This window comes from Chelonoidis abingdonii, chromosome 2, assembly GCF_003597395.2.
Source record: "Chelonoidis abingdonii isolate Lonesome George chromosome 2, CheloAbing_2.0, whole genome shotgun sequence".
NCBI classification, from domain to species: Eukaryota; Metazoa; Chordata; order Testudines; family Testudinidae; genus Chelonoidis; species Chelonoidis abingdonii.
Window position 1 is genome coordinate 121,958,512 of NC_133770.1, and position 12,803 is coordinate 121,971,314.

Consider the following 12,803-nt stretch of genomic DNA (forward strand, 5'->3'; position numbering starts at 1 on the left):
TCCTGGCTGGTGGCAGCGATATCAGATCTAAGCTGGTAATTAAGCTTAGAGGGTTCATGCTAGCTTCTCAGTTTATGAACGCTAAGGTTCAGATCTGAGTAGGAAGCTATGACAAGTTGTCCTTAGGTATTAGGGCATTCACCTGGGATGTGGGAGATCCCGTTCAGTTCCTTCCTGTGTCTCATATGGAGCAGAGATTAGGTCACTGGGCTATGGGATATTCTTGTGTGGGTGTAGCTCAGTCTCTCCTACTGAGGCTGTTCAACTATATATAAATAGTCAGTGGAGCCGGGATTTGGATCTTCCATCTCCCAGACAGGAGGGATGGAGATGGACCCACACCAGAGACCCATTCCCTAGAGAGAGTGCACAAGAGAAGGGGAAAAAATCATTTTATGTCCCTGTACAGTATGGATACCTCCTCTAGGTACCCAGAAAAACTTCCAATACTGAGAGCAAGCAACCCCAAGGAGCACCTGCAGTGGTACTGGAAGTGGAGCCTTCTAAACTCAAGGACACTTCAACAAGCAACAACTCCAAAGATTACACCCTCAGTACAGTCCTCATCAAGTCATGGCAAGAAGTGCACATATTGTCCATGAGTACAGTCCCCAGTACTACTTGACATGGTTACTCCCAAGGAATAGTACCCAAACTCACTGGTATGACCCAGATTCCTCTTCTATGAAGATTTTTGTATCTTGGAAAAACCCAAAATCCCCTCTGCCAAGGGATACTGAAAGGGTTTTCTTGCCAGTACTGACAGTTCCTCTGGATCTTGCCTGTCTTCCAGTGCTACCACACTATATCTCATGAAGACTCTGCCTCCAGTACCAATGCAGTTACAACTCCTTCCTTGGCCTTTGATACTGACACCTGTAACGCCTCTCGATAGACACAGGAGAGGACGCTTCCTTGGACTCTTGTCAAGGATTCTGCCACCTTCCTGTTCCAGCCTCTCTCCCTAGGGTACATCACAAGGATGTGATCCTCAATAGACAACTGACTCATCAGCTCTGAGCTCTGCGTCTTACCCCTTTCCCTTATGCCCCAACACAGTGGGCTTTTTGGAATCTTTAGGTACCCTATGACTAACTGTTCTAATGAGTACTATCAGGTAGGTGGACCTGTCAAAACCAGCAACACTGAACCTTGGGACTCTCTTCCTCAGGGTGAGCCTCCACAAAAGTGAGGCATAGAGGAGACGCCACCATCCAATAAATCTCCCTCCTCAGCAGATGAAACAGTTATCCCCCCACCCCAACTCAAATACAAAACCTTTCAGAACCTCATAAAAAGGATTGCAGAAGCCTTGTACATCCCTTGGAAGGAAATACAAGAACTTCAGCGCTCCTTTCTGAACATCTTCTAGTCCTCTTCTCAGGGCAAGATTGTTACTCGTCAGTGACTTCTTATTGCAAGCCTGCACAGTGTTCCAAACACCAGCGACTATTCTACCTACTTGTAAATGGAGTGATACAAATTAGTATGTACTGACTAAAGGTTCAGAGTACCTTTTCTCCCACCCTACCTCAAACTCTTTGATCATCAATGCTGTCAATAAAATAAACAGTGTCAGTCTAGATCAACCCCCTCCAGAAGAGTTTAAGCACTTGGATCTTCCCAGCCATAAAAGCTATTCTTTAGTGCTGTGCAATTCAAAGTTGTTAGCTATCAGGACTTGACAGCAAAATATAACTCCACAAATTGCTCCAAATGTTCTCATTTTATTGATCATTTGCTTCAAAACCAGAGGAAACAGTTTCAAGCTCTGATCACAGAAGGCCAGGTGATCGCTTAGATTTCCCTTCAGGCATCACTCGATGCAGTGAACATGGCTTTGCACACTCTGGCAACTGCTTCAGTCATGCGTCAAGTACCATGGTTGCAATACTCTGTCCTCCCCATGGAAGTACAGAATACTCTGGAGGACCTTCCATTTGAAGGGTCTAAGCTTTTCATTGATGCCATAGATGGATCCCTCCACTCATTGAAAGATTCCAGGGCAACTTTGTGATGCTTTGACATCTGTCTATGCACCTGTGACAAAAATTAAATACTGTAAGCCGCAGGTAGCTCAATTGCCTCTCCCAGTCCACTGACACACATCCAGAAAGAGGTCCAGATTTCCTGATCAGGGGCCATCCTATACAGTGAGATCTCAGTAGGCAACTTCCTCTAAGCAACTGTTTTGACTCATTGGTTGAGCGTTGTGAATCATCCCCTTTTCTGGATCCTTTGCTGTACTATCCCACTCTTTTATGAGGACCACCTCTTTCGTTGCGTACGTCCTAGGAGCTCATCACCTCAGAAAGATGAATCCAAGAGAGAGTTTCATTGGGCTGTCCAGTTCAGCTCCATCCCTCTTTTCAATACCATCCCCATCCTCTCTTCAGGGAATCGTCTCACGAGGGTCTTTTATGAGAGATGATACAATCTCTGCTGCTGCTTCTGGGATGATTAAACTCATTCCAATGGATTTCCATCAGGAAAGGGTTCTACTCCAGGTACTTCTGGGTTCCGAAGAAGAAAAGGAAGGTGGAGACTGATTTTTGACCTCAAGGCTTTTAAACACTTTTGTCTTCACTGAGCAGTTTAGGGTGGTAACCATGGTACTGATAATTCCATATTTGGATCCAGGCAAGTGGTTTATTGTCCTCTGCCTCCAGGATGCATACTTTCATGTAGCTTCCCCCAGGTGCTTCCTATGATTCTTCATTGGCAAGGACCATTATCAGTACCACATCCTGCCCTTTAGCCTTTCAACTGTCCCAAGTGTCTTCACAAAGGTCCTATCTGCCATTGCACCCAATCTTTGTCAGATGGGAATAATTTTCTTCCCCCATCTTGATGACTGGCTTCTCAAGGATTGCTTCTCTCTTGAGATGCATTTGGCAGCTAATAAGGAACTTATTCCTCTTCCACTCTCTGGACCTCTGACTCCATGTGAGAAAAGTCTGCTCTCACTCCTCTACAACGAATAGACTTCATCCGAGACATACTGGACTCCATGTCTGCCAGAGCGTACCTGTCCATGGACAGGTTTGCTATAGTGTCCAGCCTTCTTTCCACACTACAACAGAGTCCTCAAACAGCAAGAGCTGACCTTTTGCTCCTGGACCACTTGGGAGCCTGTACATCAATAACACTACATGCAAGGCTGGCTCAGTTCTTTCTACACCCCTAGCGAGCACAAACTGCTCAAACTAGTGGCAATACCTTGGAGGGTTCTCTGCTCCCTAAACTGGTGGAAAGATCATTGAAATTACTGTGTGGGAGTTCCCTTTTCACATCCTTCTCCCACAAAGATTACCACCACAGATGCCTACCTTCTGGGTTGGGACACCCATTGCCAGGACTTCATTTCCAGCACTTTGCACACATTTTCCCAGCACTACACTATCATGTATGGACTAGGGCTGATGTGGCCTTTGGTGAAGCTATTCTGTGCTCTGCTGAATCTATCTTCTCAGCATCCTCCTCTGTAATTGGGGTTCTGTTTGGGAATCTTATAGGGAGCACCCATTGGACAATAACTCGAAGAAGAAGAAGAAGAAGAGGAGGTTACTTAACTTGTATAGTTGCTAGAGTAGCTGTTTTGCCACTATGGTTGCTCCATTTCCCCTCTCCTTTGGAGTCCTTGTCTCTGGTCTTCATGGTTGAAAAGGAACTGGAGCTGCAGTGGGTCCATCACTTTCTCTGCACCCTTGTACTGGAGTATGAGGCTGTGTAAGGCGCAGATGTGGCTGCTACTCACAAGGATTTCTAATCAAGACTGCATAGGTATGCACACTGCCTGATGGGAAGCACTCGTAGAGAGACAACATCTTGAAGAGTTCCAATTATTGTACAAGATAAGTAACCTCTCTTTCTGGTTCAGGTTGAACCGAATCTCTTCCCCCCCACACACCGTTCTTTTGTTTGTTTGTTTGTTTGTTTTTTTTTAACTGCCAGTGAATCGAAAAATCAATTAATTCCTCAGCTTTAAGCAGGAGGCTCTCAGACTTACTGGAAACTTGACAGTGTCCTAAAATAGAGATGACAGAGAACTGCAGGAGGTAATTCCATAGCAGATGGCATTGCATTTTGTGGTCTCTTGTCTATCACAAACAAGGTAAATACTGGGAGTTAACTAAGTACTGTAGTTACTTACCATTACTTGGAGTCTTTATATGAACTAGAGTTATTAACAATCATATGTTCTCAGCAGGTAATAAAGCAGAGCACAAGGGTGAGGCAGTGGACTAAATGGAGCACTTTTAGTATGGTACTGAATCATGCCTGTTCAGTCAGACATTGTGCTTGGCTGCCCTGAAGGGAAAGAGGGGGATTCAAAAAGAAGTTTAATTTCTATATATGTGTAACAGGGCATACTCGCCTCTCATGAGCGCCTACTTGGCTGAGTGCAGGCCCCTGCACACACTCTGTCTGTGGTGGGTCTCTGGTGGCTCAGCCTTCTGGCCAAGTCTCTCTCACTGTGTCTCTGAGAGCAAAGCAAAACCCCTTCCAGGGTACAAGTTCAACAGCAGTCTCTCTGTGTCCTCTGTAACATCTCACTCAAGTTGTCCCCAAGGCTCCCTCCCTTGAGACAATGTCTTCAGACTCCTAGGGCTTTTCTGGCTGCAGGTCTCCATCTGGGCCACTATAGTTCAGTTCCCCCCTCTGGGGTGCTTCAGTGTCCAGTCCATTTCCCCCACTGGCTAATGAGAGAGAAGGGAGCAATTTGGCCCCACCCACTACTCCGGTTCCCAGCCCAGTAACCCTGTAGATAGCAACTGTCCACTGTGCATAGGCGCCAACTTCCCCGCTTTTCCGTGGGTGCTTGCCCCCTCGTCCCTGCCCCCACTCCACCCTTTCCATGAAGCCCCACTCCTGCCCTGCCTTTTCCAACCCCTTCCCCAAAGTCCCCGCCCCAACTCCGCCCCCCCCGCCCCATTCCAGCTCCTTCCCCAAATCCCCACCCTAGCCCCACCTCTTCCCTGCCTCCTCCCCTGAGCGCACCACGTCCCCATTCCTCTCCTCCCCTTCCCCACCCACAGCGTACAAACAGCTGTTTGGCGATGGTCAGGAAGTGTTGGGAAGCAGGTGGAGGCACGGGGATATGGCACGCTTGGGCAGGGAGGAGGAGGTGGGGCAGGGGGAAGGGAGCTTGGCTGCTGGTGGGTGCAGAGCACCCACTTTTTTTCTCCGGAGTACCCACATAGTTGGCGCTTTTGGCACTGTGTCCTTTTATTTAAGTTGTGCTGCTGCTGTAATTCCCTGGGCCACTTCCCCACAGCCCCACGCCATCTTCAGCCTTACCTCAGGGCCTTGTCCTAATGGAGGCCCAGCAACCAGCCCAGGCTCCTTCTCTCTCTCTGGCTTCCTGCAGCTCCCTCAGCCACCCACACGCTATTTATGCTCCTCTAGCTCCAGCAAGGAACTGTCCTCACTCTGGCCCTGAAGCTCTTCTTATACTGACCTCCTGGGCTCTGATTGGCTGTATCCCACACTGCCACTCCAGGGAGCTTGGAGGGCCCTCTCCACCGCCCTTTTCTGGGACGGGAAAGTTTCAGGGGGCCTCAGAGGGTCTGGTATACCCCGTCATAATATGTACCTGGTGAAAAGGCTGTTTAGGATTTGTGAGGGGAGTCTTCCTAGCACTCCATTCCAGGTTTGCCTTTAAAAAATACCTAGGGGACCGTGATGGGACCAACGAGAGGGGAGGAAGGGGTCTAGAGCAAGCTGGATGGGACTCATAAAGAAGCCCATGCTGTTGACCCTGCTTGGAGCCCCTAGCTCCCTGCTCCAGTCTCTTAGGCCGTGTCTACACGACGCGCGAAAATCGATTTTAGATACGCAATTTCAGCTACGAGAATAGCGTAGTTGAAATCGATTATCTAAAATCGATCTACTCACCCGTCTTCACCGCGCGGGATAGATGTGCGCGACTCGCCATGTCGATTCCGGAACTCCGTTGGTTTTGGTGGAGTTCCGGAATCGATGTAAGCGCGCTCAGGGATCGATATATCGCGTCTAGATGAGACGCGATATATCGATCCCCGAGCAATCGATTGTAACGCGCCAATACGGCGCGTCGTATAGACGTGGCCTTAGGCAGAGAATTGGGGAGAGCGGGGGATGTAGCAGGCTCTGTGACTGCACTTTAACTGTAAAAGAGCCATATGCGGCTCCTGAGCCGAGGTTTGGCCACCCCTGGTCTAGAGACTCGTGAGGTTTAATTCTTAAAGCCCCAGCTTCTGGAATCATGATTATATTAGCATCTTAGCTTTCATTTACAAAATATAATTTTCTAGCCTTCATGATTGCAGAGACAACTTGAAAATGTGAATCTTAAAGTCTCAGTAACTAGAGGACAAATAACAATAACCAAACATTTATTCTTTTATAGAAATATATCATGGTTTTAAAACTAATTCCGTTATATTGGGGGGGAGGGGCAATTCATGTTTTTTTGAATGTTTGAGACTGGTAGTCCCAGGATGCTGCAAACTGAAACAGGAATGACTGAATATGTATTATGAGCTAGTTGTGTTCTGCCCAAATAAATAAGAGGGAGGAAGGAATCTCCTGCATGTCCATATTAACTTTCAGTGGGTTGTGGCTCTGGGCGCAGGGGGAGTTATGAAACTGCGTGATATAATCGGTATAGTATTCCATAGGTGTTTATTTTTATATTAAATATGATTTATTTATCCTGCTCCCAAATGTCCTATTTCTAACGTGTTGCAGATTTTTATACTGATGATACAGAAGGGCATTGTAGAAATTGTCAGGTGGGAGCTCAATTTAGACAGCTTAGTAAAGGATACTTGGGGCATTTGATACCCAGGAAGGTGTGGGTTAGTTTCTGTTTTTGACACCCAGGAAGCAGTTAAGGCTTTTGGCACTGTGGGGATGCATCTTCATTCTCTCCCTACTGTGGGTGGGAAAGGAAGTGATTTGAATTTTTTTAGAAGGGCTTGAACTTCAGGTTTCCCATCCCAACAACTCTTGGCAGCAACCAGCTGATTGACTCACCCTGTGCCAATATATGTATCCAAAAAGAGATGGATAAGCATACTAGCTGATTGTTTATGCTAAAATGATGAGCAGTGAAATAGATGATAATATCGACGTTAAAATCAAGTTTCACAAAGTTTCTCCTTCTGTTCCTTATTATGGGATAGGGTAAAAAAAAAGTAGGGACTGATCTATTTTTAAAGTAGCCTTCATAATTGTGAGTACCTCTTTCAATTATTAAAACACTTACTGTTGGGGCAGCAACTTATGACTAAAGATTGTTTTGTCTGTACAGATTCCATGCTTTCTCAAATGCATAGTAACATTTTACGTTTGACTAAGCTTTAGTGATGCAAACTTGAGTAATCATCTTTTGTATAATTTCTAGGAAACCCTGAGTTGAAAGATAAAGACGACCAGTTTGGGAGGACTCCACTCATGTACTGTGTGTTGGCTGACAGGCTGGATTGTGCTGAGGCCTTGCTGAAGGCAGGAGTAGGTATTAATAAAGCTGATCATAGCCGGAGAACTGCTCTCCATCTTGCTGCACAAAAGGTAATTAAATAAAAATGCCCTAATACCTAATGCTCAGCTAATATTGCCACTGGCATTAAGTTTAAGAAACTTAAATAACTAAGTAAATGATACCCAGTATTTTCAAAGGACTCTACTATTCTCTAGATCATCATGCTATAAATGTTAGTATTTTGGAAAATGTTTCTAGGAATTTGGCTTGTGCAACAGTTCATCTCTTTATTCTCTCTATTCTTCTGTGATTTAAACATATAGTTGAATTCATTTGCCACTAGTCTAGTGGCCCTTTGTTCTAATAACTCTTCCCTTCTAGGGAAAGCAATTTTTGTCCATTTCAGAGTAGCCAGTTCAACGAAGTTCTGACTGTGTAAGCTTGCTCATACATTCAGTGATACATGTTGGAATATTGTCATTGACTTGAATGGCCACAGGACTGTGCATTAACTATCTATCAGTGCCAGCAGCAACTCTGAGAATTTCTTAAAAGATGAAGTGCGTGAAGGGACATTTAGGTACTGTATTAGGAAATTCATTACATATCTATTGTCCCTTCTTCAGTTATATCAGTTTGTTTCCTATATATTAGGGCTGTCGATTAATCACAGTTAACTCGTGATTAACTAAAAAAAAGTAATCATAATTAAAAAAATTAATTGCGATTAATCACACTTTTCATTGCACTGTTAATAGAATACCAACTGAAATTTATTAAATATTTTTGGATGTTTTTCTACATTTTAAATATATTGATTTCAATTACAACACAAAATGCAAAGTGTGCAGTGCTCACTTTATATTATTTTATTACAAATATTTCCACTGTAAAAAATAAAAAATAGTATTTTTCAATTCACCACATACAAGTACAGAAGTGCAATCTCTTTATTGTGAAAATGCAACTTACAAATGTAGATTTTTTGTTCTGTAATCGCACTCAAAAAAACCAAAACAATGTAAAACTTCAGAGCCTACAAGTCCATTCAGTCCTGCTTCTTGTTCAGCCAATCGCTAAAACAAACAAGTTTGTTTACATTGATGGGAGATAATGCTGCTCTTGTCTTATTTACACTGTTATCTGAAAGTGAGAACAGGCATTTGCGTAGTACTTTTGTAGCTGGTATTGCAAGGTATTTATATGCCAGATATGCTAAACATTTTTATGCCCCTTCGTGCTTCAGCAACCATTCCAGCAGACTGGTAGGCTCTAAAGTTTTATATTCTTTTATTTTTAAGTGCAGTTATATTTTTATACATAATTTTATATTTGTAATTTCAACTTTCATGACAGATTGCACTACATTATTTGTATTAATTAAATTGAAAAATACTATTTTTTTTACTGTGCAAATACTTGTAATCAAAAATATTAATATAAAATGAGCACTGTACATATTGTATTTTGGGTTGGAATTAAAATCAGTATATTTGAAAATGTAGAAAACATCCAAAAGTATTTAAATTAAATGGTATTCTTTAACAGTACGATTAAAAAAATCATTTGCAATTAAACACTTGACAGCCCTACTATTTATTTATGATATATCCATCACAGGTGGCAACAATAAATATAATTTAGTCATGAGGGGAATGATATGTATGAAGAGTATTTAGGATTTGGAGGAGTATCCAAACTAATGGGGAACCAAGCAGGTGGGTAAGAGGAAGGTGAGATCAGCTGGTCAGCCAGCACATAGGTAGCAAGTGCTTCTGCACCAACTAGGCTTGGAGAGGAATTGTAGATTATTCTGCAGGGAAGTGACTGCATGGCAATGGGTATGAAGAGGCATAGCTGGTGGAGAGGAGCTACAGAGCCAGTCAGGAAAGGACCGCACTGTTTTAAAGGAGTTGCTATGAGGGCAGATCATGGCAATTGTATATTGGAATTAATGACTTCTTTCTTTTAACTTTTTTTAATTCATAGTTATGGTTGAAAATTTAATTGTTCAAAAGTTAAGGTCAGTTCAGCCATGTTCACTCAATTGTGTGTTAAACCATGTAATTTATACTGCTTTGTTTTCATCTGTTCATAATTTTCCAAAATATTTAATTTTGCCTGTGTGTGTGTGTATGTGTGTGTGTGTGTATATATATATGTTTGTTTTATTTTAGACAGAGCTATAATGAAATAGGGTGAAGTTTTGAATTATGAAATATTTCATGGTCATAATCCTTACTGAGGACTAGTATCTGTGCTTGGTTTGAAAAGAGAAATGTTTTGATTTAACAGTTATGCATGTGCAACTGGTTAAGGCCAAATTGCTGCTTCAGGATCTGCTAGAGTGGACCCCAGTACCTAGTCAGATGCCCGTTGAAGTCAGTGGGGACTCTCAATGGACATGGGGTCTGTTAGTGGATCCCAAAGCAGTATTAGGAAATATACCAGGTCAAATTGTTTACAAGTTTCACTGGGAATTGCTGAAAATCATGTAAACTGTGTAAGATGGTCTTCTGTAATTCTCTTCTATTTGTTTCTTTTAAAAGTAGTGTTAATTGCACCCAAAAGTTCTTCAGCTACACACAACAAACAGTAAAAATTGTTGCTTGATAGGGTTACCGTTCAGAACAACATTTATGTGTCTAAATGCCCTAAGTAACCATGTAAAGACATCCTGAAATAGTTTACTGTGTTGGATTACCTTTAGTAAGTGATCACCTCTCCAAGGTGACTAGACTTCTACCCAAAATTGGTTTTAGATATAGAACTACTCTTTGCTAGGAGTCTAGTTGACCTATTGCTCCCAAAGCATACATTTTGAACACACATAATTATGTACGAGAGACTCTGTTCTTTGCATAGATATGTATATTGCTGTAAGATGTTACACTGAAATCACCAGTGTAGTCCGTTCTTTTTTATTGTGTGTATGTAACTGGCAGGCAAATGAATGTTTTAGCTACAAGCAAACTTTTTGTACGTTAAAAACTTAATTCTATTAAGTATTGCAGATCATTTTTATTTGAAGAATGTTATAAACAAGAACATTTTTTCATTTCAATTGAGATTTAATCTTTTATATAGAATTCTCTTCTGCTTCAAAGTTCTCAACCACCTTTATTAATACTACATATTAGTTTTTTGAGGAGTTTGTTACAAATTTCATTATATGAGGTGAAGATTGCATGTATGTAATATTTTCCATTCCTCCTTCCTTTGTTGAATGTAAACCTTAAACTGTTTCTCTGTCACTCAGGCATGTAACAAAATATGCAACATACGCAAAGTTAACATTCAGAGCAACTTTAGTTCCTGAAAGTTTTGGCTCTTGCATTACAACTAGATTTTTTTTTTTTGCTTTAAATAGGAAATTCATTTAACAGCGAACTGTAATCCAAAATACAACATATATCGCAGAGTTAACATACGTAAAGGGACCTTTCACTTCTGCTTTTCCTCAGTTTTGCCCATGGAGGTGGAAACCAAACTGTCCTTTTTGCCTCACTGCTCTTTCTTGCACTTGCTTCCTGATTGATATTTGAGCAGTTCACTCTAAATCTTAGTGAAAATGAGGTCCTGTGCATGCTCAGTGTGGCATTTATAACTTTGTTTCAAAACAAAGTCTTTCAAATTAACAGGACCTCATGTGTGATTTATTATTTTTGAACCCCAAGGGGTTCAAAACTATTGAGATGGGTTAAATCATGAGATTTTAAAAATATATTTTGAGTTCTTTGTATTTGCCTTCTGGCTTTTGATCTTTTAGGGTTCATAGTTTCTAACCTTCATGTTGGAGCAAGAAAACAAGAGCTTATTTTTTTCTTCAAAACAAAAGGTGAGTTTCTCTCATTTATCCTCTGACCAGAAGAGCTGGGGCTTTAAGAAAGTCACAAAAAAATGTGAGATTCACAGTAAAATTGTATGAATTAGCAACATGCAAAGTAAGCTGTCATGGGATAAGAGGAAAGGTCCTCTCATGGTCTGGTAACTGGTTAAAAGATTGGAAAGAAAAGGTCAGTTTTCAGAATGGATAGTGGTAAGTAGTGTTGTCCCATAAGGGTCTGTACTGGAACCAGTCCTATTCAACATACTCATAAATGATCTGGAAAAAGGGGTAAACAGTGAGGTGGCAAAATTTGCAGATGATACAAAGCTGCTCAACATAGTTAAATCCCAAGCAGACAGTGAAGAGCTACAAAAGGATCTCACAAAACTGGTGACTGGGCAACAAAATGGCAGATGAAATTTAATGTTGATAAATGCAAAGTAATGCACATTGGAAAACATATAATAATTTAATAAATGGAGATATTCCTATCTCATAAAACTGGAAGGGATCCTGAAAGGTCATTGAGTCCAGCCCCCCGGCTTCACTAGCAGGACCAAATACTGATTTTGCCCCAGATCCCTAAGTGGGTCCCCTCAAGGATTGAACTCACAGCCCTGGGTTTAGCAGGACAATGCTCAAACCACTGAACTATCCCTCTAGATTAGCTGCTGCCACTCAAGAAAGAGATCTTGGAGTAATTGTGGATAGTTCTATTAAAACATCAACTCAGTGTGCGGCGGCAGTCAAAAAACCAAACAGAATATTGGGAATCATTAAGAAAGGGATAGATAATAAGACAAACAATATCATATTGCCTCTATATAAATCCATGGTATGACCACATCTTAAATACTGTCTGCAGATGTGGTCGCCCCATCTCAAAAAAGATATTTTGGACTTGGAAAAGACTCAGACAAGGACAACAAAAATGATTGGGGTATTGAATAGCTTTTGTATGAGGAGAGATTAATAAGCCTGGGACTTTTCAGCTTGGAAAAAAGACGACTAAGGGGGGAATATGATAGAGGTCTATAAAATCATGACTGGTGTGGAGAAAGTACATAAGGAAGTGGTATTTACACTTTCTGATAACACAAGAAGTAGGGGTCCCCAAATGAAATTAATAGGGAGCAGATTTAAAACAAACAAAATAAAGTATTGTTTCATACAGCGCACACAGTCTGTGGAACTCTTTGCCAGAGGATGTTGTGAAGGCTAAGACAATAACAGAGTTGAGAAAAGAACTAGATAAGTTCATAGAGGATAGGTCCATCAATGGCTATTAGCCAGGATGGACAGGGATGGTGTCTCTAGCCTCTGTTTGCCACAAGCTGGGAATGGGCAGTAGGGGGATGGATCACTTGATGATTACTTGTTCTGTTCATTCCCTCTGGGGTACCTGGCATTGGCCATTGTCGGAAGACAGGCCACTGAGCTAGATGGACCTTTGGTCTCACCCAGCATGGCCATTCTTATGTTCTTAACATGGAATTAGGAAAGCAC

General features: G+C 42.0%; 2 protein-coding genes across 6 annotated transcripts in view; one reads left to right on the forward strand and one right to left on the reverse strand.

Moving 5' to 3' along the window:
- LOC142046341 (uncharacterized) overlaps nucleotides 1-12,803 on the reverse strand; it is a 1,049,055-nt gene that overhangs the window by 985,757 nt on the left and 50,495 nt on the right. The gene's annotated exons all lie outside the window — the stretch shown is intronic.
- The window catches only part of INVS (inversin), a 220,578-nt gene that overhangs the window by 22,728 nt on the left and 185,047 nt on the right, over nucleotides 1-12,803 (forward strand). For all 5 annotated transcript variants that reach the window (XM_032787152.2, XM_032787150.2, XM_032787151.2 and 2 more), the window contains one exon: nucleotides 7,391-7,557. In XM_032787152.2, coding sequence (XP_032643043.1) covers nucleotides 7,391-7,557 — 167 coding nt within the window. The remainder of the gene's footprint in view (nucleotides 1-7,390; nucleotides 7,558-12,803) is intronic.